The sequence below is a fragment of the Capricornis sumatraensis genome, chromosome 1, assembly GCF_032405125.1.
Source record: "Capricornis sumatraensis isolate serow.1 chromosome 1, serow.2, whole genome shotgun sequence".
NCBI classification, from domain to species: Eukaryota; Metazoa; Chordata; class Mammalia; order Artiodactyla; family Bovidae; genus Capricornis; species Capricornis sumatraensis.
This window is the reverse complement of record NC_091069.1, coordinates 95,627,814-95,655,319: the sequence shown is the minus strand read 5'-3', so window position 1 is coordinate 95,655,319 and position 27,506 is coordinate 95,627,814. Positions and strand designations below refer to the sequence as shown.

General features: G+C 46.7%; 1 protein-coding gene across 2 annotated transcripts in view; it reads right to left on the bottom strand.

The window, feature by feature from the left end:
- The window catches only part of TET3 (tet methylcytosine dioxygenase 3), a 101,965-nt gene that overhangs the window by 33,007 nt on the left and 41,452 nt on the right, over positions 1 to 27,506 (bottom strand). For both annotated transcript variants that reach the window (XM_068982870.1, XM_068982877.1), the window contains exon 3: positions 16,625 to 18,746. In XM_068982870.1, coding sequence (XP_068838971.1) covers positions 16,625 to 18,746 — 2,122 coding nt within the window. The remainder of the gene's footprint in view (positions 1 to 16,624; positions 18,747 to 27,506) is intronic.

Sequence of the window (27,506 nt, the reverse complement as noted above, 5' to 3'; positions counted from 1 at the left end):
CACCATCGAAGTCTGGTAACTCCTCATGTTGGTTAGAGTACAGGAAAACAGGCAGTATGGAAAGTAATTTAGCAATATATTAAAATTACAAATGCCCAATCTGCTTGCCTCAGTAATTTCAAAGAATGTCAAATTCTTCTAAGAATTTATTTCTAGGAACTCAGATATATGTACATATGTACAAAGTGATATGTATATAAAAGAATGCTCACTGCATTATTTGTAATGGCAAAATATCAGAAACCTAAATGTTCAGAATACATTATGTGTAATAAATACATTATAGCACATCCATATAATGAAATACTAAGCATCTACCAAAAGGAATAAGCAGCTCCAGATTTACGGACCAAAAAATGACCTTCAAGATATTTCAAATGGGAAAACAAGCAAATTTCAGTATAGCGTGTATAATGTGTTAGTATGCACACACAAACACACATCCATCAGTATATATGCACACATAAAGGTGTTTATGTCATTACCCACACTAAGGATAAGACTAGGTTTATGAAAATGAGTTCAGTTGGATTTGTGGTTGAAAACAAACAAATGGCTGGCCATGGTGTGTCCATCAGTAGAGGAATTAACTGATGGAAGGTGTCTGCTGCTTACGGTTTCTGCTCATGGAGACGCTTCCTCCCACTCTGAATTAGTGTCATGGTCTCCTAACTGGTCTCAGTCCTCCAAAGACCATCCTACCCAATACCAGTTAGACTCAAAACAGAAATGTGATCAGACCAGTTCCATGCCAGACAGAAGACAGAACCCAATTCCAGAGCACAGTCCACAAGGCTCCCAAGGAGTCATCCCTGCATACCTCTCAGCCTTGCATCTCCTTTTTACACAACCATGCAATACTCCTGTGTCTTGAAACACCTTTTCCCATTGGCAACAGTGCCTTCACTTCTTTCTTTCTTTGGAAAACTCATCTCTTAAGGCCTAGTTTAAATGCCACCTTTTCTGTGAAGCCTTTTTAGACTTCTTCTTTCCCTCTGGACTCCCAGAGCACCTTGCATACAACAAAAGTATCAAAGCAGGGATCACATTTTTATTGTTACCATGTCACAGCAGAATGAACACAGATTTTACAGAGACCTGGGCAACTGTGATGAATTATCTTCCTAGCCTCTCTAATCCTCACACCTTCTTGTGTAAAATACATAAAGGGCCAAGTGCAGTATTTGGAGTATAATATGAACTCAATACACAGCTGCTGTCTAGGCTCTGCCAAACAAACTGTATGACTGTGCCCAAGTCACACAATACTTGGGAGCTTTAGGCAGTGAAAGTAATGTTTCTATATTTTAGAATTGTTGAGGATTACGTGAGATGGAAGGTACCTGGCACAGTCCATAACCTATCAATGTTTAAATGTATTAAAACAATGAAAGGATTAAAACTGACTTGCTCCAAACAGACACAATTTTGAACCATAAGACAGAGAGGATTAAAGAAGGATGTATATATGGAGTGGGGGAGGGAAGAGACCAAGTTAACCTGGAAATTAGATGGTCAGGATCCTCTGGGACGGCCACTAACACACAAAGGCAGACACAGCTCCAAGTGCCAAGCAAAACCAAAGGCATTCTCTTCCTTTCCTATAAGGAAAATTCTCTCCCTTTTCCTATACGGATGCCTTGCAGTTTACAAGGCATCCAAGTAGTCCTTTAGAAGTCTTATTTCTCTTAATTACATCCCTTTCCCTGATTTTATGTATATATATTTAAAATATATTAATACATATATATTAAAAACATACAATACATACATATTAAAAATGTATGTATGTATAATACACACATACTATGTATACTATGTATACAATATAATGTATACAAAGAAGACATTGTAGACAGACGCTTCACCTTCTGAGCCACCAGGGAAGTCCAATATGTATAATACGGGATTGGGGGCAGGAGAAGAAGGGGACGACAGAGGATGAGATGGCTGGATGGCATCACTGACTCGATGGACGCGAGTCTGAGTGAACTCCGGGAGTTGGTGATGGACAGGGAGGCCTGGCGTGCTGCGATTCACGGGGTCACAAAGAGTCGGACACGACTGAGTGACTGAACGGAACTGAACCGATAAATATATATAGATCTTTCCTTTGATTCGATGCCTTATGGGGGAGAAGATACTCTGTGGGAAGAAACTGGACTTAGAGGCAGTTACATGCTTAGTTATAAACTAGTGCTGTGCTGTGCTAAGTCGCTTCAGTCGTGTCCGACTCTTTGCGGCCCCATGGACTGTAGCCCGCCAGGCTCCTCTGTTCACAGGGATTCTCCAGCCAAGAATGCTAGAGTTGGTTGCTGTGTCCTCCTCCAGGGGAGCTTCCTGATCCAGGGATCGAACCCTCGTCTCTTACATCTCCTGCTTGCATTAGCAGGTGGGTTCTTTACCACTAGCGCCACCTGGGAAGCCCCATAAAACTAGTATATAGTCTCGAATTTAATTCTTCTAGTTTGCATACATATTTACATACATAAGGATATATGTGCGTCTTTTGTGTGGCAATGGGCTTTCACTTAGTTACAGTGCCAGACAGGTGACAAGATTTCACAAGGTTTATAGAATATAGTATATGCTTTGAATCAGTGACAAATGGATGCTTCTGTTTTCCCATAGCGAAATAAGGTCTGTTAGTATTCTTGGTGTTGTCTAATGCTATTAATCAAATCCAGTAGTGAGCTGATTCTATTTATTACTGTAACATACGCATGATCTTCTGTCATTTTATGTTTTCCACGTTTCCTGGTTTTCTTTCCTATCTTTTAAAATGGATTTTGTGTTTTCCTTTACTTCCCCCTGCCCCACCAATCTACAGTATGCTTTCAGTAATGCTAACAGTACTTTGGGGAAAAAAGGAGTCAGCACCCTTACACAATTTCTCATACTTCTTCCTTCAGTTTACCTCCTGGTTTTTGTTGGTATCGTTGTGAACATGTTTTTCCCCTCTATTATAAAAGAGATATTTAATATAAAACAAAGTTCAAGTATAGTGTAAATAAATACATTACCTTTTGTTTCAGAAAAACAATACATTTAGAGTTTAGTGCCAGCCCCTTCACACCACAGATCACACTTTCCTGATCTGCTACTTATTTGATTCACCTCCAAAAAATTTTGAGTTCTAACATGTTTGGAAATGTTTTTATGAAGCCTTTACACATGCATGGCAACTCTACTGGGCACAGAATTCTTAAGTCAAACATTTAATCTCAATATCCCAAGAAATGGAATTCAAACATCCAACAAAGAACTCATATCCAGAAAAAAGAACCCTTACTGATCAATAAGAAAAAGAAATACAACAGAGAAATGGGCAAGTGGCTTGGACTTTACAAAAGAGGACATACATTAATCATGAGGGAAATGCAAATTAAGGGCACAACGAGATATGACGATACACCTACCACAGTGGCGGAAAGCCCATCGATACCATTTGCTGGTTTAGATGTGAAGTACTACTGGTGGGAGTTTAAACCACTACAACCACTTTGGAAAACAGACAGTACCTACTAAAGCTGAACACGTACAATTTCAGTCCTAGATATACACCCAACAGTAGCATATACGTGTGTACATGCATGTACCAAGGGATGTATATAGGAATGTCTTACAGCGGCATGACTCATAATAACCCCCGACTGGAAACAACCCAAAAGACTACCAACAATCTAAGGGATTAAGGGCAGTATATTCATAAAATGGAATACTATAGTACTAATACTATAATAAATAAATACTATAACATTTAAATGTATACTATAATACTAATAAACGGAATAGCAATGAGCTATTGCTACACACAAACAGATGAACCTCACAAACACTGAACCAAACAAGCCAGAATATAAAACCATACACACATACGAAGTTTAAGAGCGGGCAAAGCTGATCAGTGTGGTTAGAACAGTAGCTACCTTAGGACAGGAGTCAGCAGACTTTTTATGTTAAGGGCCAGATGGCAAATATTGAAGGCTTTTGCAGGGCATGCAGTCTCTACAGCAACTATTCATTTTTGCTAATGTAGTGCAAAAGCTGGAGAAGGAAACGGCAACCCACTCCAGTGTTCTTGCCTACAGAATCCTGTGGACAGAGGAGTCTGGTGGGCTGCTGTCCACAGGGCTGCACAGAGTCGGACACAACTGAAGCGACTTAGCATGCATACATGGATTGGAGAAGGAAATGGCAACCCACTCCAGTATTCTTGCCTGGAGAATCCCAGGGTTGGAGGAGCCTGGTGGGCTGCCGTCTATGGGGTCGCACAGAGTCGGACATGACTGAAGCGACTTAGCAGCAGTGCCAAAGCAGCCACAGAGAGAACATAAGCAAATGAGCATGACTGTGTCTCATGAAGACTTCACGGACACTGAAATCTGATCATATAATGTTCATGAGTCATGAAATACTATTCTTCTTTTGATTTTAAAAAGCAATATAAAAACATTTAAAAACATTCTGTTTTTAGCTCACAGCTGTAAGCCAGAATTGGTCTGCAGGCCACAGTTTGATTCAGGGAATCAGGTGTTAAGTGACTAGGGAGGGGTATACAGAGGTTTCTGATGTGATGGTAAAGTTCTGTTTCTTAAAAAAAAAAAAAAAATTTATTTTTGGCTGCACCGGTCTTCACTGCTTGGCGTGGGCTTTCTCTAGCTGCGGCGAGCGGGGGCTACTCTTCGTTGTAGCGCACGGGCTTCTTATTGTGGTGGCTTCTCCTGTTGTGCAGCACAAGCTCTACACACTTGGGTTTCAGAAGCTGCAGCGCACAGACTCCGCAGTGTGGTGCACAGGCTTAGCTGCTCCAAGGCATGTGGGGTCTTCCCAGACCTGGGATCGAACCTGTGTTCCCTGCACTGGCAGGTGGATTCTTTATTACTGAGCCACCAGGGAAGCCCTCAACAGTATTTTTCAAAAAGGAATCTGGCTACCAATAGAAAAGATATGAGTTCTATCCTTGATCCGGGAGGATCTCCCACATCTCGGGGCAACTAAGCCTGTGTACCACAACTACTGAGCCTGCACTCTGGAGCCCGTGAGTCGCAACTATTGAGCCTGCTTGCAGCAACTACTGAAGCCTGAGCACCCTAGAGCCCATGCTCTGCAACGAGAAGCCGCCACCAAGAGAAGCCTGTGCGTTGCAACTGGACAGCAGCCCCCGCTCACTGCAACTAGAGAAAAGCCCGTGTTCAGCAACCAAGACCCAGCACAGCCCCAAATAAACACAATTATTTTAAAAAAGAAAACCTCGCTGAGATTACTCCACTTTTTAAAAAACATTTATAGTTTTGGCTGCACTGGGTCTCAGCTGCTACACACACGCTTTCTCTAGTTGCATGAGTGGGGGCTACTCTGTGTGGTAGTGTGCAGGCTTCTCACTGCAGCAGTTTCTCCTGGAGCACAGGCTCTAGGCACACAGGCTTCAGCAGCTGCAGCCTGCTGGCTCTAGGGTGTGTGGACTTCAGCAGTTATGGCGCATGAGCTTAGGAGTCGTGGCTCACGGGCTCAGCTGCCCTGTGCACATGGAATCTCCCCAGACAAGGAACTGAATCCATGTCTCCTCCACTGGCAGGCAGATTATCGTCCACTGTGCCACCAGGGAGATAATAAAGTTCTGTTTCTTGATCTTGATGTGGTTACACAAAGACATGCTTTTTGTAAAGCTGTATAGGCATTCCTCATTTTATTGTGCTTCACAGATACTGGTTGTTTTTTTTTTTAACAAACTAAAACTTCCTTGCAAACTTAAGATGAGCAAGTCTATCAGTGCAATTTTTCCAACAGCATTTGCTTTCCTTTGAATTTTGGTAATTCTCACAATAGGTCAAACTTTTTCATTATTTTATATGTTACGGTCATCTGTGATCTTTAATGCTACTGTTTCAAAGATTACAACTCACTGAAGGCTCAGATGATGTTTAGCATTTTCATCAATAAAGTATTTTTAATTAAGGTATGTATATATATATTATATATATATATATATAATGCTATTACCCCCCTAACAGAATACAGTATAGTGCAAACATAACTTTTATATGCCCTGGGAAACCAAAGATTCCATGGGACTCACTTTAATGTGATACTCACTTTATTCCAGTGGTCTGGAACCAAATCTGCAGTATCTCGGAGATATGCTTGAGATTTATATATCTTCCTATGTATGTTTCAATTAAGAGAATGTTTTCTCTCCCAAACTCCCCTCCCATCCAGGCTGCCACATAACATCGAGCAGAGTTCCACATGCTATATAGTAGATCCTTGTTGGTTATCCACTTTACATATATTAGTAGTAATGTGTACATGTCCATCTCCAACTTCCTAACTATCCCTCCCCTCCAACCCTGACAACCGCTAAGCTCATTCTCTAAGTCTGTGAGTCTCTGTTCCGTAAGTTCATCTGTATTATTTCTTTTTAGATTCCACAGGGTATTTCTCTGAAAGGTATAGAAGAGGTATTCCTCCCTCTCTCTCTGACTTACTTCACCGAATATGGCAGTCTTTAGGTCCACCCGTGTGTTTGTGAATGGCATTTCATCCTTTTAGTGGCTGAGTAATATTCCACTGTGTATATGGCCCACATCTTCTTTATCCATTCCTCTGTCAACAGACACTTAGTTTGCTTCCATGTCTTGGCTGTTGTAAACAGTGCTGCAGTGAACACTGGGGGGCATGTATCCTTTTGGATCATGTTTTTCTCTGGATACATGTCCATGAGTGGGATTACAGGGTCATTTAAAAAGTATATCTTAAAAAAAAAAAAAAACGTTTAAAAAACCAAGTATGTATAACCAACTTAATTTTTGGTTACTTTATTAGTAGGAAATCCATCATCCCTGAAATGCATCTTGAAACTCATCTAGATCATTGCTTGTTGGTTTTTATTTATTTTCTTTCATTTCAAAAACATTTTCTATTTTATCTTTGACTCCTGCCTTTGTTCAATTTGTTCCATGATTTCGTTGGGAACAGCAGCAAATGTTCCCAATATTCCTGACAGAACTAGTCTGTGTAGAGGATCCCTTCTGTCTCTCTTCTGTATCCCTTATCTCCACTCTGATTCTGTTCATTTCTATTTTCTGTTCTCACTTTGAGTGATCTTTCAAGCCTGTCCCTCTTCCTCACTGATTTGCTTTTTAACTCTGATTCTGCTTTTTGCCACTTCCAGGATATTCTAAGTGCTTTGTGAAACGTTATGCTTCTTGCACAGTTTAATCCATTCCTCTTGTGACTTCCTTGTAATTTTAATCTAGAAGCTCATCTTTCATTTCTGGTTTCACAATGAACTTCCCTGAAGGTATAATTCAGTTCTTCAAACTCTTATTTCCTAACGCAAGTCTTCATTTGAATATTATATTTAATCTTTCCACTTTCCCCTACAGAATCTGAATGGGTTACATATTGGATTTTTTACTTATTAATTAATCACTCAATGGAGGAAGTTTACCTCCTGGCGTTCTCACCCTTGGTACTACTGACACTTTGGACTAGATAATTCTTCATTGAGGGGCAGGAGGTGGGGGTGGCTGTTCTGTGCATTGCAGAATGTTTAACAGCATCCCTGGCCTCTGTCCACTAGAGGCCAGTAGAACCTCTCTGGTTGTGATAACCAAAACTGTCCTCAGACATTGCCAGGTGTCCCCTGGGGTAAAAAGGAGGTAAACAGCACTCAGTTGAAAGTCACCAGTCTAGACTCATTTGCCTAAAAGCAGAATGGGTAGAATCTCCTTATTCTTTTGTATTTACCTGGACACTAACTCAAATTCTTCCCTTAGAAACTAAGCTTGGAGAATTAGCTGTTGCAGAGGTTTCAATTATTAGCTCAAAAGTTCAGCAGCCCAGGAGGATCTGGATCTGGCTGTGAACAGCTGCAACTGGGAAATTTCACCTTTATGCGCTCTGTTCACTGGGGCCAATGCCTCTCAATCTGTATGGGCTGTGCTCTGGTCTGATGCTAAGATTCTGGTTTATTTTCTCATATAGGACTGGACTGGTCACTCTGATCGAGATAAAGTCCTATGGTCGGTTAGGTGGTTCAGCAAATATTTTTCTCTGCACAATGGCCTTTGTTTGGTGCTGCTGGCCCTGGGCTACAAGGCTGGCTCCTAACATATGGTTCCTCAACTCTCCAGCCAACCATCCTCACCCCAGACCTTAACCCCATCAGAAACTGGAATAGGCTAGGAAACGGAGCCTATCAGCATTCCAACCTCCCTAAGTGCTTGCCTTCTACATGGGTGGTCTTAAGCCCACCCTTCCAAGCTGCGGACTCCTTCTGACCTCCACTCTTCCCCCCCCCCCCCCCACCGACACTGGGAGTTGTATACACCTCGTGTCATCATTATTTCCATTCAAATTGATTGTCAGCTGGCAGATAGCCCTTGGAATTCATCGTTTAAGACTGGGGCCATTTTCAGATTTCAGTTGATAAAATTTTCTCTTCTATTTTTGTTTGTCTTGGTTCCTTTCGCCACATTTCAGAAAAGGAATATTTTACCACCTTACTATTAAGTCATCACTTTTCCTTTTAGTGCCTAGCGTAGTATTTCTTCCTTCTTCACAGAGGTAAAGTGACGGGGCAAGGAGATGGCTCAATTCTTCTTAAAGTAAAATCTCTTATGTCTCACTTTGAGCAGTGAGAGAAATGATGTTTTTTCCTAAAATACACAGTGGAAAGCTCTGGGGTAGAGCTCAGGAGAGCAAAATCCAATTTTCGAGAATATGCTAGTTATGTGGCTCTAGGTGCGTTTTTTTTTTTTTTTTTTTTTGCCCTGTGCACTTAATTTTATTCTCAAAATAGAAAAATATGCTCTGTTCCACTTTTGCACTAGGCTGGGGAAAGAATGTAATGTATCCTTTGCGCTATCAGGAAGAGAGATTAAACACAAGAAACTACTCATTACTGCCTAACAGAAAGAGGAGTCCTTAAATTCTAAAAGAACCTTCTACCTTCTCTACCCCATTCTACACAGAGATCAGGGCACCCACACTTTTCCACTGGGGAACCTCACAGCCATGTAGAGATACAGGCACAGGCGTTTCTTTTCTTTACAACACTGACAGTTGATAACTAATGCATAGGTGTCAAGATCACACAAAGGTTTTATTGTACCCATCTTTCCCAAGCAATCCTATGCAACACTTCAGCTTCCTGATGTAATTTTAGTAGACATAAAGCCAAATACCTTAAGTTTATGTAACTAATTCCATTTGCAAGAAAATCAATAACTGCTAGAATGTTGCCTCCTGGTAATTACAAATTCTCACAGGCAGATGGTTGGGCCCCATCCTGGATCAGGTGTGCCAGATGAACATTTTTAAAATTAAAACCTCCATCATCTGCCTGTGAATTCATGAGCAGCAAACTAGGCCCGCTGGTAGCAGACAGAAATGCTTCCATAACAATGGGCACACTCACTGATGATAAAGATTAAAGGTAAGGAGATTATGCCCAAATCTATCTGATATCTTTGTAGAACTTAATATAGAGGTAAAATAAGGCCAATCAGTTGAGCACAAAATATGTGGAGCACCACCATAAAATCAGCAGCAGTCTAGATGCTTTAGAAATACAACATTCAGTTCCGGTTCTTAAGGACCCTACGATTTAACTGAAAAGACGAGCACGCATATTTAACAACAAATCATGTAAGACAAAGAAGAACCCGGCATGAAATCTTGACCCATCTTCAGCAGTGATGCTGTTAGCTCTCCAGAACTATCTGTTTGTTCTAACCTAATCTCTCCTCAATTATACTTCCCACATCTCTTCCACACTTCCCTCAGGGCCTCCTGTGTGAGAGTCTCTGCCATAAAAGTTAGTATCCTCTGTTCTTGATCTACACAGTCAGCCTGGTGAAATGTCTATAATTGCGACTCCAACTACCACCACTGGAAGCTGAAGAACTTCCAATTCACAGATCCAACTAAGTGCACCCCTGCTGGTCCTACAGACATCTCAAAGGCAGATGCCCAAGCTTGCTTCCCTGCTGTATGTCAGATCCTGCTGAACAGCACGACCATCACCCAGTCCTGGAACCTCAGGAGTCATCTGTGACTGCTTCTTTACTTCTGCATTCAACAGGTCACTGAATCAGTTAATTCTCCTTATTCTTTCTTTTATCCACCCCTCCTCTTCCTCCCTCCTACTCAATGTCATTCTTACTTTGAAAATGAAAGTGAAGTCGCTCAGTCGTATCCGACTCTTTGCGACCCCATGGACTGCAGCCTACAACGCTCCTCCGTCCATGGGATTTTCCAGGCAAGAATACTGGAGTTGAGTGCCATTTCCATCTCCAGAGGATCTTCCCAACCCAGGGATCGAACCTGGGTCTCCCGCATTGTAGGCAGATGCTTTACTATCTGAGCCATCAGGGAAGTCCCATTCTTACTTTAGGCACACATTATTTCTTGCCTGGGCTTGCAAACTGGTTTCTCTGCCTTTGGTATCATCCCCTCTTCCCCTGAAACTCTCCTCTCCAGCCACTCCCAATCTTTCACCTAACACACCAGTCATACCAGAACTTCTTGTATTTCTCCATGCTTTCTCATCTCCACATCTTCATGTGGTTTTTCATCTCTATAATCTTTATGTCCCTCTGCCCAGAACACTGTACCTTCTCCCTATGAATCTACTAAACTTCTACGTATCCTTTAAAAGATAAGACAAAACTTCATCCAGAAGTTCTTTCTGAGTCCCTCCGACCCACTATACAGTCAGATTCCCCACCATATACTGGTATACAAATATTCTATTGCCAAAAAAAACCAAAACAGTAAAAGACCCCATGGACTGTAGCCTGCCAGGCTCTTCTGTCCATGGAATTCTCCAAGCAAGAATACTGGAAGGGGTTGCCATTTCCTTCTCCAGGGGGTCTTCCTTACCCAGTGATTGAGCCCCGGTTTCCCACACTGCAGGCAGATTCTTTACTATCTGAACCACCAGGAAGACTTTTAAAAGAGATGAAGTTCTTTTTCATATCAAACTTCATACAAAGAAGGGAACTATATTCTCATAAAAACCGTAGGTAATGGGGACTTCCCTAGTAGTCCAGTGGTTGGGAATCTGCCTTGCAATGCAGGAGACACGAGTTCACCCCCTGGTTGGGGATCCAAGATGCCACCGGCTGCAGAGCAACCAAGACCTCACACTGCACTGCCGAGTGCGTGCGCCACAGCTCTAGTGTCTGTGTGCTGCAAGGAAAGCTCCCACGCGGAGCGACGAAGATTCCCCCATGCCGCAGCTGAGACCTGACGCAGCAAAAAACTTACGGGAAATAGACTTCACTGTAGACAGAGATACGTCTCCCATTCAAAACTGCGGCTCACACTGAAGTCACCCCGTGGATACTGCGATCAGCCACATCTGCTGGACAACATTCACCCCTCATCCAAACTTTCACCACGTTCCAGGCAAAGCAGCAGCTTTCCTTTTTATAATTCTATTTATTTATTTGTGGCTGCCTTGCAGGCTTTTCTCCAGTGGCTGCGAGCAGGGGCTCCTCTGCAGCGGCGGCGTGCGCACGTGTCACTGAAGTGGTTTCTCTGGCTGCAGGGCACGGGTGCTAGGGTTCCCAGGCTTAGCTGCTCTGGGGCACGTGCGATCTCCCTGGCCTACCTCCTGCATCACCACTGAGCCACCAGGGAAGCCAAGGAGATGTTCTTCTAGTATTGATCTTTGGCCATTACTTTAGGGCAAGATGATCAACTGAACAGAACACAGCATTCCTATGAAAACAGCCTCTAAAATCTGTCTCAACTTCCTGCTTTCACTGTCATTATATGTCTCCAGGGACCTGTGGACTGCTCCTCACAGACAGCAGGCAAGATGTGAAAGCTGATACGGACCTGTCTCCTTACCTATAAAACGACGGGCAGATAACCTCCAAGAATGCTTTCCCCACAAAAACATCGTCTGGACGCATTCCCTGTCCTGTGAATGTCCCCATTTCTGAGAAGAGATAAAATACATAAAGGGCCTAGCCAACAGTCACTGCAGTGAGCCATCCTGCCTCTGACAGGAGTGTCACAGGAAGGTTAAGCTGTGGTTAGAAGAGTCTCCAGTGTGTGCTTCCAAATACTACAAATGCATCCATACTCTCTTCTCCCAATATTTCAATACAGAACTTCAATTTGGGCCATGTTTTCCCAAGTCTGTACATATCATAGTACCTTTTGGAGTAAAGCATCTCCTTTCAGGTCTTTTAAATTTATTTTTTTGAAGCCCCAAAAGGTACCTTTAATTGCAGTATTTCAAGATTCAGAGAACAAGTAGAGATGAATCCCAGCCATGCCTTCAGAAAACCTGTAATCTCCATACAAGTGCAAAACGATGCTCCTGGTGCTTGGCTTACTGGTTACCTAGTGGTGCCCATATTGGCCAAAGTTGCTTATTTAGCAAAAATCACCACGGAGCTTGAACATTAGGTTTCTTTTGCTATGCTCTAAGACCTTTTCATGTTTTTATAAAGTTGTTCCCATATGTAAAACATCTGTTATGAGAGCTTAATGGCATCCCCAAATTTCACTGGCACTTCTACAGAAAATGCTTCCTGCCATCTGCACCTTTCTACATACCACTGTTGAGAGGCTGAGCTTCTGGAATATGAGATGGTTCCCACCTGACATTAATTCCAGACTGAACAAGCTTCATTCCTAGCCCTTGTCCCAAGCTTGAGTTCACAGAGATAAATTCCACCACACCAGCTGAATTCTGCCAAACCACCTGTCCAGGCTTTAACAAAAACCTCAGCACCTCCAGAAACTGTTTCCAAGTGAATCCTTCCTTCTTCGGCCCTCTCCATGTCTAACACCACTATTTTAGTTGGACTTATTTCTCAGTGACACAATTTTAATCACAGTAAATCACAGTAATCACAGTGGTCCAGCTGCCTAGGTTCAAATCTTACTTCCACCATGCTAGCTCTTTGACTTGGCAAAGTCATTGAATCTAATTTTGCAAGAAAGCAGGAAACATCAAGAAATGAAAAAACATCATTATGATGGAACTACTGATAGTATCTATCTCATATAGATGCTACAGAGGATTAAACGAGGCAGTGCCTGCAAAGCAGCACTTGGCACAGTGCCTAGAATAGAGCAAGCTTCTCCTCTGCCACTTTATTACTACTTTTGTAGTTCTTATTGTTGTTCTCAGCAGCTTCCTAACTGGTCTCCTGCCACAGGCTTGTCACTCTTCACCAATCCATCTTCTGGGCCACTTCTAGGAGGAGGCATTTTCAAAAATATTTTTTGGTTATAAAATACGTATTTCATTACAGAAAAGTCAGAAAACATAAGGAGAGGAAAGTCCCTCACAGTCTGACCAGAAGTGACTTTGTGGGCCCCTTATTTCCCAGCAGCTGGCGGACACTTATTCTGATCATAGGAATTGGGGCCCCCTCCCTTTCTCTCTTCATGTTTGTAGACATCTGACCTGTCTTCCTTGTGTTTAGGGCCTCATTTGCTGTTTCTCCTCCTCCAGGGAAGGAAATATTCTTCTGTGGGGCTGAGGATATAGTTGATCCATAATAAATATTTTAATTGTGGAATTCAATGATACAGATATTGGGATGAGATATCATGTTTGGTCAAACTAATTTTTTTAAACTTGAATTTTAATCCCACTGTTGATGTAGTTCTTCCTAGACTTTTTTCTACCTTTTAAAAAATGTTGATTTATTTGCTGTGCCAGGTCTTAGCTGTGGCATGCAGGATCTTTAGTAGCAGCACATGGGATCTAGTTTCCTGACCAGGAATTGAACCCAGGCCCCTTGCATTGGGAACATGGAATCTTAGCCATTGGACCACCAGGGAAGTCCCCTCTCTATTCTTGTTTTAACCCTAGGTGAGCTGATCATTTAAATATTCTTTGTATCTGCTGTTTTCATTGTCAGCATTTTTCCACAATTTAACATTTAACAACACAAGGTGGGTTTGGTTCTAATTGTTTAGCAATAGATAGCATACAAATATTTTATCCGTATTACATGTAAATAAAATACAAATTGGAGTAACGAAGAACGAGTGGTGGTGCTCCCCTTACCTCTTGCCCACTGCCCCTGCCACCCCCCTAACCCTGCCCGGCAACAGGCTGCCACCATTGCCACGCTGGATTTCTCTGACGCCGACTCTCTACTGCCCCTGCTTTCATTCAGGAGCTTCAAGCTGAATCTTGTCCTATCCACTGGGGGGCTCCTCTGGCCTAAGAAATGCAGGCGCACCCTGAGGGCTCAGGTCTACCATGTGCCAGGGGCTTGCTCCTTAACCACGCTCACGAATTCCTCGGGCTAGGGTGGCTACCTTCTCACGTCGCCCCACCTATGTTCACTACAGTCTTCAAAACCCAGCTCCGAAAAGTAGCTTCCTAAGCAAAGCACTGCCCTCCAAGATGACAACCAAGCCTAGTGTTTCAGAGCACTATGGCAGTTCAACCACTTCCACATAACAGCACAGGCACCTGGCAGATACCTGCTGACTGGGCCGCTGGGTATTTCATTGTTTACGTTGTCTCTTTAAGCAGACCACGATGTCCTTAAACCATTTCTCTTAAATTTTATCACACTGGTCACTAGGACCGGGTTACGTAAACAATAAATGACAGATCAATAAAGTAACAGCCAACACTTTTTTTCCTTCATAATATTTATGTTTTTACATCCTTTTCTTGCTTTTTTGCACTTGATAGGCTTGATAATAGCTAAGTACTCTTACAGTGCTTCTTACATGCTAGACACAGTCCTAAGTGCTTTACCTCTATTAACTAATTTAATGCTCAGATAAACCCTGGTGACCGGGTACTACTATCCCCTTCATTTTAGGCATGGGGAAGTGATGGGATTAAAATTCAAGTTTAAAAAAAATTAGTTTGACCAAACATAGTATTTCATCCCAATAGCTGTATCACTGAATTCCACAATTAAATATTTATCATGGATCAACTATGTCCTCAGCCCTATATAAGAATATTTCCTTCCATGGAGGAGGAGAAACAGCAAATGAAGCCCTAAACAAAAGGAAGACAGGCCAGACATCTACAAACATGAAGAGTGAAAGGGGGCCCCCCACGTCCTATGATCAGAACAAGTGTCCCCCAAATGCTGGGAAATAAGGGGCCCTCAAAGTCACATCATTATTAGACCCAATAATGAAGAGGGTCAGCCCTCAGTGGAAACCACAATCTCAGGGCACATTTGTGAGCCTTTGGCAGGACGCTGCACATCTGTGCACCCCTGGATGGAAGCACTGAGGCCAACTTTTCCTTGTTCTTCAAGAGATTCTTTGTCGCCAGCCCCACTCACTGTCTTGTACCCCAGGAGTCTGGGATAGCTGGAGCAGGCAGGACAGCCCAGCTTCTCCTTATCAACTGAGATACAATAGCCTAACAAATCACACAATTGACCAAACATTACAGTGTATTTAAACAAGCAGAGCAGACAGCCTTCTCATAAGATCTATCAGTGTATCATAAGATCGCAGCAATTCAACATGCTCATCATCGGTCTCAATGTGTTTTTTGGCCAACATCTGAAACATGCACATCTTTTACGGAATGTTCAGTAAGTAGCAGATATCCACCTTCTATAGTGGACCTGGAGTTCCCTGAGGCATCCATGACCTCCCCCGAGACAGCGAAGTCCCCCAGAGCAGCCTTCCAGAGGCCCGGTGCCCTGCTTCTCTTCCAGAAGGCAAGGCTCAGAAACAGACCCAATTCCTCAGTGCTCTCATCCACACCAGGGCCTCAACCATCACCTGAAATTAACTACATCCAAATGCATAACTCAGGGCCCAATCTACAGTCTCTCTGCCCTTCAACTCAGGCTGTCCAAACAGAACTCGCCACTTCTCCAAACATGCGTTCTCAGTGCTCACTGCCACCAAGCCAGAGACCTGAGCTGTCCACGCCCCCACAGCCCCCTCCTCAGAGGCTACTAACTCTGCGGCCTCTCCCCACCTACTGTTTCAGTCCAGGCCTGGCTCACAAGAATACCTTTCCTACAGGCCCCCCCAACCACCATCTTTCCTCCCCACAAGTCGGAACAGTCTTTCAGAAGCACAGGCTGATGATTGGTGCTTTAAAACCCTCAGGAGCTCATTACATATTACCAGTAAGATTAAGCCAAACTCCCAAGCGGGGCTCCCTGGGCCCTGCATGCGAGACCTGGGCCCTGCCTGCTTCTCGAGCCGCCTTTCGTTCATCCCCACGCAGACTCCTTCCCTTTTGCTTTCTCGGGCCAAGAGCCATCGAAATAGGCCCTACCCTGTCACGGGCACCAAGCTGTTGCCCAAGCTGTTCCCTCTTCTCAGCACATCTTCCTTCCACCGGACAGCCCTGCGGGCCTCAGCACAAGCACCACCTCCCACAGGAAGGCTTCCACGACGCCTTCACCTCAATCTGTACGACAAAGCACCACCACTGACACACGATATACCACACAGCATCACCATCAGTTTCCTTCAATGTCTTCTCCACTAGCCTGAGTGCTCACTTCTGTGTCCACAGGCCCCAGTGTGGTGGCCGGCACACAGCAAATGTTTCCCAAATCAAAGTCAGAGCCCAGAAATCCAAGCCCACCGGGCCTCATCCCCTTGCCCTTCCCTGCCAGCCAGAAGGACTTACCCACACAATCACAGGTGGGGAACTCGGCCTGGGCTCTCTTGGCGGGTGTGTCCAGCAGACTCTTGGTGGGTGTGTCCAGGTACTTAAGAGGCGACTCCAGGAAGCCACTGAGGGTGGGTGTGAGTGGGTTCTCGGCCTTGGTGGGTGTGGCCTCCTGGCCTCCCTCCTCTGAATGGAAGCAGGTGGTTGAGAGCACAGTCACAGCCCCTGAAGATTCGATCTTGATTTGCTTGGGAGAGCGGGTAGCAAAAGGGCTCTCGGGGGCTGGGAGACAAGTTGGCTGGTTCTCAGGGTCCTGAATGGGCACAGACGGGGGGCCAGGAAGCCCAAAGCTATCCCCAAATTCAGCCTCAAACTGCCGGATGAGCTCTTCCAGCTTGTCATCAGCAGGGGGAAGAGGGCCAGTGGAGCCTGGCTGCAGGGCTGCCACGGGGCTGGGAGACCTCATTTCCTGAGTAGCGGCCAGCAGGCTGTCCCCGGAGGGACTAGGTGCAAATAGCGCAAGAGAAGGTTCTGGGGGCAGGGGGACAACAGAGCCCTGTGAGGTGGGGACGGGGGCAGGTGGGTGAGCCTGCACGTCCTCAGAGGCTGGGAGCCTCAGCCCTTCCAGGACGATCTGCCGCAGAGGCGGGAAGAGGGGCTGCGCTTCTCGTGGCCTGGACTTCTTGATGTGAATGGGCTTCCGGACACCGGGCTTGATCCCAGGGCCAGCTCTGTCAGCTCCCACAGGACCTCCAGCTAGTGCCAGGGGCTTCTTCTTCTTCTCCTTGGGTGGTCTGTCGGAAGGCCGAGGGGCAGGTGAGCTGGGTGGCGCCCACCAGCCAGGAGCAGGAAGCTCCGGGGGCGGCGGGCGGGAGGTGTCGTGGGCCTGTTCCAGGAAGAGACTGCGCTTATGGTGGAGGTGCTGCTGCAGGGCCGTCTGGGCCTTCTGGTGGGTGTCAGGCTCCGAGGACGGTGTGGGCGCCTCCCTCTGGAGAACGGGGGACGGGGAGGACGAGGGCACCTCGACCTTGACCTTGGGCTTGGTGGGCAGGGCCTCGGGCCGCTTGAATACTGACTGGATGTAATCGCTGGCACTGCCCAACAACTGCTCCAGTTCAGCCATGGGGTCAGGGCTTGGGCGAGGCATGGGCCACGAGTTCTGGGGGGTTGCCGGTGGCGTGTCGGTGCCCCAGGCTTCAGGAAACTCTGTTCTCGGAGTTGCTGCAGGGAAGGCAGGGCCGTCAGGAGCAAAGGATGGGTGCTCTTCAGGAGGGACCACAGGCCATGAGGGAGCCCGGAGGTAGGACTGGGGAGATCTGAAAGGGGCAGGAGGGGACAAGGCCTCGGGAAGGGGGCAAGAAGCCTGGGAGGTGGCGTGAGAAGGTTGGGGGAGCGCAGAGGAGAGCTGTGTGAGGGCCTCAATGGCAATGGCAGTCTGCAGGCTGATGTTCTTCTCCTTGGCGATGCTCAGGGCGCTCTGGGACAGGGGCAGGCCCTCCAGAGGCGGCATCTGGGGGACCTCGGAGTTGAGGAGCGGCCCGGTGACTGGCGCCGGGAGGCCAGCGTCACCAGAAGGCAGAGTCCCTGGGAGCCTAGGCCGCTCCTCCCCTCCCTCCACGACCACAGACTTGATCTTCCCCTCCAGCCACTCGAGGTAGTCGGGGCACTCTGGGCCATCGCAGTTGCAGTTGGGCGGTTTCATGCCATGCCGAGCGAGGGCCAGGGCCGTCTGCAGCGTGTCAAGGTCTTCACTGCTGGCAGAGCAGCTCTCGGGCCCTGACCTGGGTCCCCTGCTGTTGTTCCCAGCCTCACGACTCATCTCACGGTTGAAGGTTTCATAGAGCCGGGTGCTAAGGGCTCCATAAGAGGACACAGCTTCGGCCACAGCCGAAAAGGCCACCAGATCGTGGGCATCTTCCAGGCGAGCGGTGTGAGCTGGTCCTGGGGCTGTGTCCCAGTCGGGCTTCTGGTCTGCTTGCCAAGGACTCCCGGCGCTCAGCAGACTGGGTCCAGCAGGTTCTCTAGCACCATTGACTGGCGCCCCTGAGGCGCTTAGCTGCCGTGAGTCCCCATGGTACACTGGCCCTGAGTCCATCTGACCTGGAACAGGTCCATCAACTGGGCTGAGCTCTGAGCCTGTCTGAAGAGAGAGAGAGGGGAGGAGGAAGAAGAGGGAAAAAGATGAGCCACGATACATGAAACACACTGTCCTGTGCCACGCCAGTGAGAGGCACACCTAGCCCTGCTCTCCCTGTCTCTGACAGAGCCTGAGCCTCAGCGCGTCGCCCCACACCTCCTCTCCCAGAGGGCTGCACCACAGAAGCGGATCTCTAAGAGAGCCTAACGTGGATGTCTGAATGCTGCTCAGATCCTCGCTGGGTCTCATACTGATTACACCGATGAGAGGCCCCTGAAACCAAGCATCTGTTGAGGATACACGTAAAGGTCTTCAACGACGACCAAAGTGACGCCAGAACCTTTGCCTTCCGCCAGGAGGAGAAAGCTAACTAAGCAGCCACGCAGCAACGCGCCAGCAGGGCCAAGTGTGTGTGACGGGCAGGGGACGAGCACCTCTGACTAACAAATTCAGTCTGCACAAGGGCCCAGCACGGCTTCTCGTGGGAAGGAATCCATGGTTCTTTTCTTGGCCTATTACTGTCCTCACTCAAGCCCAGGCTGAGCGCAGGTGGCAGACAGGACGACCTTCCTAGCCCAGCCCCAGGCCTGAGGAAGCTCTGATCATCCCATACAGCCCATGTTTAGCCCCGCACCGAGCCATTCATGCCTATGAAAAGCGAGTTCTTGCTAGGAAGAAGATCCACGCTGCTTCCCAATCCCCAGAACCACCATTTTTCAGCTGATGTCCACCCGAAGGACACCGAAGAGGGAGAACACCAGAGGAAGTGGGCTGGGGCTCCAGTCCAGCAAGTTAAAAGTAAGGCAAAGAGGCAGAAGCGAGTTTGCATGAATTCATCCCACTGGAAGGGAAAGCTCTTCCTTACAGTAGAATGTGAATAAAACATAGAAAAGGATATAGAAACTCATCAGTGGAGGCTACGAATAGCAGATGAAGGCTTGGCGAAACATCTCTCTAAAAATGACTTAGTTACAACAGCAACTTAGAAATCTGGCAGACACCACTTTTACCAAATGATCAAAGTTATCACCATACTGGGACAAACCAACATCATGTACCTCTTGATACACTAATTGAGGAGAAGGATATAATACACAGACCTTCAACCAGAACATATAAGCTAAACTTAATCATGCGGAAACATCAGATGAATTGAGACTAAAGGCCAGGCTAGAAAGCATCTGGGTTGTTCTCTCCAAAAAGTTTCAAAGACAAGAAAAGCAAATACCTCTCCCAGCTGACGTGAGACTAAAAGACAGGACAGCAAAATGCATGATCACGGACTGGGGAAAAACAGCTATGAAGTACATGACTGAGACAACGGATGAAATCTGAATATGGATGTGGATAAGAACATATCATAGCGATCTCTGTGTTCTTGACATGATGATTATTCTGTGATTGTATAAAAGAATGTCCTTGTCCTTAGAACACATACACACTGAAGTATTTAGAGACAAACGGTATCTCCAACTTAATCTCAAATGGCTCAGAAAAAAATCCACACATATATTAAAATATCACACACAGACAAAATGATAAAGCAAATAAGGCAAAATGTGAACAATTTGGGTACATGGGAGTCCCAGGTATTCTTCTTTAATCTTTTCTGTAAGTTTTAAAATTCTATCAAAATAAAAAGTTAAACAAATTAGTCCCTCAGGTAGAACAGAAAATATATTGAGCAGACGTTAAGTGATACAAGTCCTTAGATGGTCAAGCAGAGCCATCATGGGCTCCAAAGCAGTGCTGGGAAGCTGGGACTGGGACAGCTCACTTTGGGAGGTGAGCAGAAAGAAGACCCAGCCTAATGGTTCCCACCTCATTCTTGTCACTTGCCCAATTCTGGCCACAAAAGCCCTTCCTGCTTTCCTAATATGCTTTTCTGAGCTTTGCACATGCAGCTCTAATTCCCAGCCTCTCTGGGGTCTCCGGCTTCTTCTTCCGGCATCAGCTCGGTGTCACCTCCTCTTTGACCTGGCTGGCAGACTGACCAGTGCTCCCTTCCTGAGGCTCCCACAGTAACTTACACATGCTTCTGTCAGCACTTACCACACACCAAGTAGCTGCCTCCCCCCACTAGATGGTAGTTCCTTCAAGCCAAGAGCCAAATCTTACTAACTTCTGTGTCTCCCGCCTAGTCCCCCATACACGCCCACAGGCCATGGAATACATCAGCCTCTCCCTGACCCTGGTGGAAGACAGTCTTTCAGAACTAGGAACTAGGAACAAATACCTTTCCTCTAGAAATGGGGCTGAACACCCTCTGTTTGCCCCTCCTTCCTACTTTAAACCCTACACTCATGTGGCTGCAAAGGCTACAGAATTTGAGGTGGTCAAATTTTACATGTTTACCTATAAAAGACAGAAGAAGTATGTACAACCAAGAAGAAACATGAGAGATTAGCATGGATTTACAGAAACAGTGGCAGGAAGACTCACGCTGTATGAGCAGAGGCTTCTCCAAAATAGTCAAAACAACGAAAAGGATTTTTAAAAGTTACTCTAGGTGTGTGAATAAGAAGAACAAGGAAGAGTTAGGCCCACTCTCGTGCCTATGAATTCCCAGGGAAGGAAAATACTCTTTGGACCGAAAAGCAAAGGAAGATTAGATAGATAAGAGTAAAGTGAAGCAAAGATAGGTGGGAGACTTTAAGAACCTCTAAATTTCAGTTTTCCCAGCCAAGGGAGCCCACTGACACACTCTTGACACCTGCCAGTGATCCCAGAAGAAGCTTACCATCAGGAGAAGGTGCCAACAGGTGAGCAAAGAGCAAGCGTCAACCCCAACATGCAGTACACTGGGTGAGATCAGTCCAGGTCAGAGTCCTGAGTGGGTAACTGAAGGGACCTCAAGGAGTCAGGTTCAAGAACAGCTATCAACCCATCTACACCCAAGTAATCAGTGCCTTATTTTATGTGGTCACTGGACCAGGAGATGAGGAGGTCACAGGTCACAAACGCCAGGGCTGCAGGTCAAATCTGCCACGGATCTGTTTTGTTTGGTTTTTGTTTGGGAAAAAAAAAAAAATCAAATTTCACAAGAAGCCCAGATATTCTGGGAAGACCCACACTCCTGTCTGGCAACTTTGTCTACAACTGAGCACAGACTACTTCTCCAGCTTGCGCCCAGCCGCATTATTCACATTGCCTCCTTTAAACCAAGGCCAGGAGTCAGGGGTTATTTATTAACTGCTCAAATTAATTAGCACTTCATTCATTTGTGTTATTTGCCAGGGCCCTGGGTTTGCGAATCAGGCTGCAGACATCCAAGTTCCACGAGGTTGGCTGTGATCCCTCTGAGGGCCAGCTTCGGGAAATGATGGGCTGGATGGGCTGGCTCACTAACAGCTGAATAACCATACCCAGAGTACAAGTCGGGGCTGCGGGGGCGGGGGGGGAGGAGGTGTCTTCAGTGGTCTGCCACACGGCTCTGTCCTCAGAACTGCCCTGGCCAACATATTTATTAATAATGATAGTGAAGGCACACTTATTAAATAGACAAGTGACAGGACCAGGCCAAAAGGTCATCAGGCAGGAGAGGAAAAGATCTAACAGGGTAAACAAGGTCCTGCAACACATCTGTGCAAGTCAAAGATGGAAGCAGCACAGAGCAGGAGCGCACGTGAAACCATCTTAGTGATCAGGAGGGGGAAAGGTTTACTGATTCCGCATACTCAATGTGACGCGGTTTGACAGCTTCAACAGGTCTTATTACTCAAGGTGTCTCCAAACTTCTTCACTGTTGATGCAGCCGACAGTAAGAAACACATTTTACACTCTGATCCATTAGATTCTTGTATACATATGACCAGTTTACAAACCAGGATTTCGCCTCACTAGATACCCAAATCCCTCCCTCCCTCTTCCTTGCAGGTTGATTTCACAGTCCACTAGCCTATCTGCAGGCAGACATGCACATGGGACCTGCCTGGAACAGGACCTTCAGCACAGAGAGCAACAGCCCAGCTGTGCCTGGGCAGTGAGGGGGCACAGAGGAAGGGCAAGCAGAACAGCTCAAAATCACGCGAGAAACAGGTCCCTTCTGGTTCTGAAGGAGACGAAACTCAAGAAGATCTTTAAACATCCGAGGGCCTATCATTTGGGAATAAAATTCAACTCGTTTCGAGTGGCCCTAAGAGGTGGAATCAGAAAATGGGGAAAGCTTGAGAAAGGCAGCTTCAGCTCAATTTAGGAAAAAGTTTTAACACTTCAATAAAAAATGCACTGAATCCTGTCCTCCGAACAAGCAGGGGATATTGAAAAGGAAACCAAGCTATTACTTGACGATTACTAGCAAGACACAGGACAATGTGGGAGGAGGATGGAGGCCCTTTCAAAGTCCCAGCTAGACATGCCCTCAACCTAAAGCCCTCCACACTTTCTCCCTCATTTCTCATTCCCCTCTGGGCTGTGGCAAGCACTGCTCTGAGGATGCTCCTTAAAGTTTGGCCTCCAGCTGCTTCCAGCCCCTGGAACATGCTACAGGCCCACAGAGAGCAGCCTCTCTCAAAAGGACCAAACTCCCTGTCCCACCTCCAAAAGCTCTGTCCCCAACCCCTATTCTCGCAAGTGGTCCCAACCCAGACATCACCCATGTTCTTCCAATGTGCCCAGCCACCAGGTCCGCACAATTCTAAACACAAATGTCTCTCTACTCTATCTCCTTCCTCCCCTCCTAGTCAGGGTCTTGTGTGTACACACGTTTTAACTGTCCAACTTGAGAGCAGCTCCCTAGTCCCCGCCGCTGCCCCCCACCTTTTCTCCACCCTACAATGTGCTGTTGCTCACACCCCTCCCTCAAGACTCTTCCTCACATACCACCCTTGCTCAACCTTCAGAATTCAAGTGTGCCATCTGTATGCACCCAGTGCTTCACAGGGGGGGCAGATTTTATTCTCCAAAGATGGCCATCACAAGCCCTCCACCCACACACACTTCCATGGAGAAGTGGGGTCTCTTTCCCTCCCCTTGAAATGGGGTGAGCCTCTGATAGTGGTGGAAGCCCCATTGTCGTGGTTTTCAAATCTGTCATAAAAGACAATGCAGCTTCCTCCTGGCTCTCCCGGACACCCACGCTTGGCACCCGCCACCAGGCTGTGAGGAGACGCAGCCTGTCTGGAAAGGCCGCATGAGGGTGTTCTGGACTTTTCTGGCTGAGGTTCCAGCCAAGAGTGGGCATCAACGTGCCAAGTCAGTGAGTGAAGGAGCCCTGCGAGAATTCTAGCCCTGTATCAAGTCACTTCTAGCTTTTGAGACCTCCCAGCTGAGGCCCCAACGTCGAAGAGCAAAGACCAGCTACCTACCCATGCTGTTACCTTCCTGACTTCCAGGTCCAAGACTCCATGAGCATAATATTAATAAAACGATTCCTGCTTCATGCCACTTAATTCTGGGGTGGTTTCTTACCCTACAATGGACTGAACTATATATTTCAGGAGCATCAAGAAGTTTATAAGGCAAAAGGCAGGAGACAGGCCCACAAACAAACAAATGCCCTTGAGAGCACTGGTGCCACGAGAACAGTCTCTCCAGGGCCTGGGGCACAGGAGCCACTTCTCTCTGGGAAGGCAGACGTGTCTATCAAGAAAGGTTTCCTCTTGAAGAGACCTTTGGGCCGAGACTCAGAAGATGGGCAGGTATTTTCAAGGAGGGGAAGGAGGAAGATGGAGGGACTCTCTGTGCAAAGGCACAGAACCATGAGAAGGCCTGGCAGGTGAGCAGCTGGGCACATCCTGAGCGTGAGGCATAGGGAGGGCACACATCATGGACACACAGGAGCAGGTTGACATTTCGGGAGGGGCATTCAGATGATCCCACAGAGCACTGACTGCAGACGGAGCTGAAGGCTGGTGACCCAAAGGCCAGTTAGGAGACATGCTGCTGTCCAGATCAGGGATGATGAGGGCCTGAACTAAGGCAACAGCAGAGAGATGGGAATGAAGTGTGATTATGGAAGCAAGTGATTAGATAAAGGCTGAGACAAGGAACAGAATCAGCCCCTCGTGATAAAGTCTTCCTGGACCAGTCCTGCCCGCCACAGGTCAGAGCCAGATCGTACACATGGCCACCTGCTATTGCAGACCTTTTTCTAAGAGAGGGGGACCAATTACCCCATAAAAACTCCAAGGGGACACAGCTTCCATGACAGCTTCAGAATCTGACAGAGTGCTCAGTATGTGTTCAAATAGTCAGCTGCTTCTTCCTTCCTCCCAGAACCTGGCTGGTGCAAGCCTCTTCAGCCTCGACTTGCAGGGGGCCTGCGGGGTCTCTGGGCACTCTGGGACCCTCCTCTGTTACGACACCTGTCACAGTGCACGCACACAGAGGTCTGCAAAGCCACCAAAGCCATTGGCTCCTGAACAGCCTGGCACGCCCCTCCATCTGCTTCCACGGGGAGGGCCCCCGAAGGTCTTGGTGCTGCCCTTCCCAGAGCCACCTTCCAAGCACAGAACACAGCCCTGCCCTCACAGGGACCCACACACCTAGTCTACCCAGGTCTCCTTCCTGCTTTCACTAGAAAAACTCAGGCCCATCCCACTTGGCCTGGATAGGCCAGGGGTATGTGCTCCCCTCACCAGGCGGTGGGCAGCAGGGCGCTGTTACTGAAAGACAGGCAGAGTAAGTGCCCTTCTCAGAGCAGAGAGACCTAACCCGCCACCTACTTCAGGAAGGGCTGGCATGTATGTATAGCATCGTCTCCTGCAGTTGCCACGCTCATCTGCAGAAGACTCCAGGGGCCCAAGAAGCCCGGTCAGAATTCGGCCCTGTGCCCTGCTTGCTCAGGACTCCCGAGGCCCAACGCCCCTCCTCCTCTACAGCCTTCGCCTTTCTCCCTCCCTCAGACGTCCCTCAGACGTCAGGCATCCAACAACAGCCTGACCCCCAACCCCACCACAGGGGCTCCAGAGCCCCCCGGATACCAGGCAAGGCTGCAGAAACATGCAACGCCACCCCCAGACATCTCTTTTTATCCATAACACAATGAAAGGCGTGGAAATGGCATCAGGTTTTCCAAGGCTTTCCTGACACTCAGAATATTAACACGTGAAAGCAGATCAGCAATCCTCCATTAAAAGGAAATGGAAGGAAGGCTGGAAGATAAAAACTGTTACTGTGAGAGATCGAAGTCCTCACTGGCTATCTTTCTCAGGGCCTCTGGGAAAGGAGACATTAGAAGAGCCAAGCGTCCTGGGGGCTGTCGTGTCGCCCAGCAGTTATACACCATGTCGGAAGAAACATGTCCAAGAAGGTGTTTCGAGCCAGGATGGATAAGCCTGTAGGCAGGTTCCACAAAGGCCAGCAAGTCCTGACCCCGCACTTTCCCAGCTGCCTACACTACCAACTCAGCTCCTCTACTCTTCCAGCAGCTGTTCGACAGCGGCTTTCTAGCTGCATCCTTTTCCCCAGTCCTAGGGTTCAGCAGCCACCTCCAAGCAAAACCAATTCTCTCCTTCCCTCCCCCATATGGACGGCCCCACTGCCTCTGGTACCACAGGGGTCGCATTCATGGCATGTTCCGTCTAGAGTTGATCGGCTCGTCACCTCTCTAGAGAATTCTCCCCTCCGGGGATCTATTGATGACACAAATTTATAAGTAGGGAAAGAGACTTTCAGGGAAACCCTTTCAGAGGACGTACACATTTGCCTCTTTTTGTAGGAGTGAATGGTGTGTGTATGTGGGTACACTGGCTAACCCAGTCCCTTGACTTCACGCTCCACATCCAAGTTCTCTTTGTAGACAGAAAATCTCAGAGGGTTATACCTAACTTCCAGAAACTCACTGGACAGTGTACAAATGAGTGTCCCTGTGTGAGGCGCTGGGAGGTACTGTTTCTTGTGGTTACTATGTACATACCAATAATATAGTTTAAAGTCTAACTTTTTTCCTACTATGAAATGAACAGATACAGCAAATCTCTCAATGGTTGGGGTGATGCTCAGAGAAGAAGCTGAAATAAGGCCTAATCCCTTGAGGTCATCGTATCTGGCAGAAGCACGGGACCTTGATTGTTCATGCCTCCTGATCGAATAGTAATTACTGTGGTTTGGGGGAAGAAAGAAAAAGAAGAGGACTGACTAGGAAAAGTCTCTACGTAATAATGATGGAATATTCTTACGACAGGCCGAGTACCATGCTCATCACTGCACACTCATTAACCTCCTCCACTCATCATAAACTCCTAGAAGGTAGAGGCTTGCCTGCACAGATGAGGGCACGGTATCACACAGCAACCCAAAAGAGCACAGACATTTTAAACAACTCTTAAACTCTAATACAGAAGAGGAAAGGGCAGAAGAAGTGACAGATTTTCTCTTCTCAGGCTCTAAAACCACTGCAGATGGTGACTGCAGCCATGAAATTAAAAGATGATTGCTTTTTAAAAGGAAAGCTATGACAAACCTAGACAGTGTATTAAAAAGCAAGGACATCACTTGGCTGATAAAGGTCCGTGTAGTCAAGGCTATGGTCTTTCCAGTAGTCACATACGGACACGAGAGATGGACCATAAAGAAGGCAGAGTGCTGAAGAACTGATGCTTTCAAACTGTGGTATTGGAGAAGACTCTTGAGAGTCTCTTAGACAGCAAGATCTAACCAGTTAATCCTTAAGGAAATCAACCCTGAATACGCATTAGAAGGACTGATGAAAAAGCTGAAGCTCCAATACTTTTTGGCCACCTGATGCGAAGAACTGACTCACTGGAAAAGATCCTGATGCTAGTAAAGACTGAGGGGAGAAAGAGAAGGGGGCAACAGAGG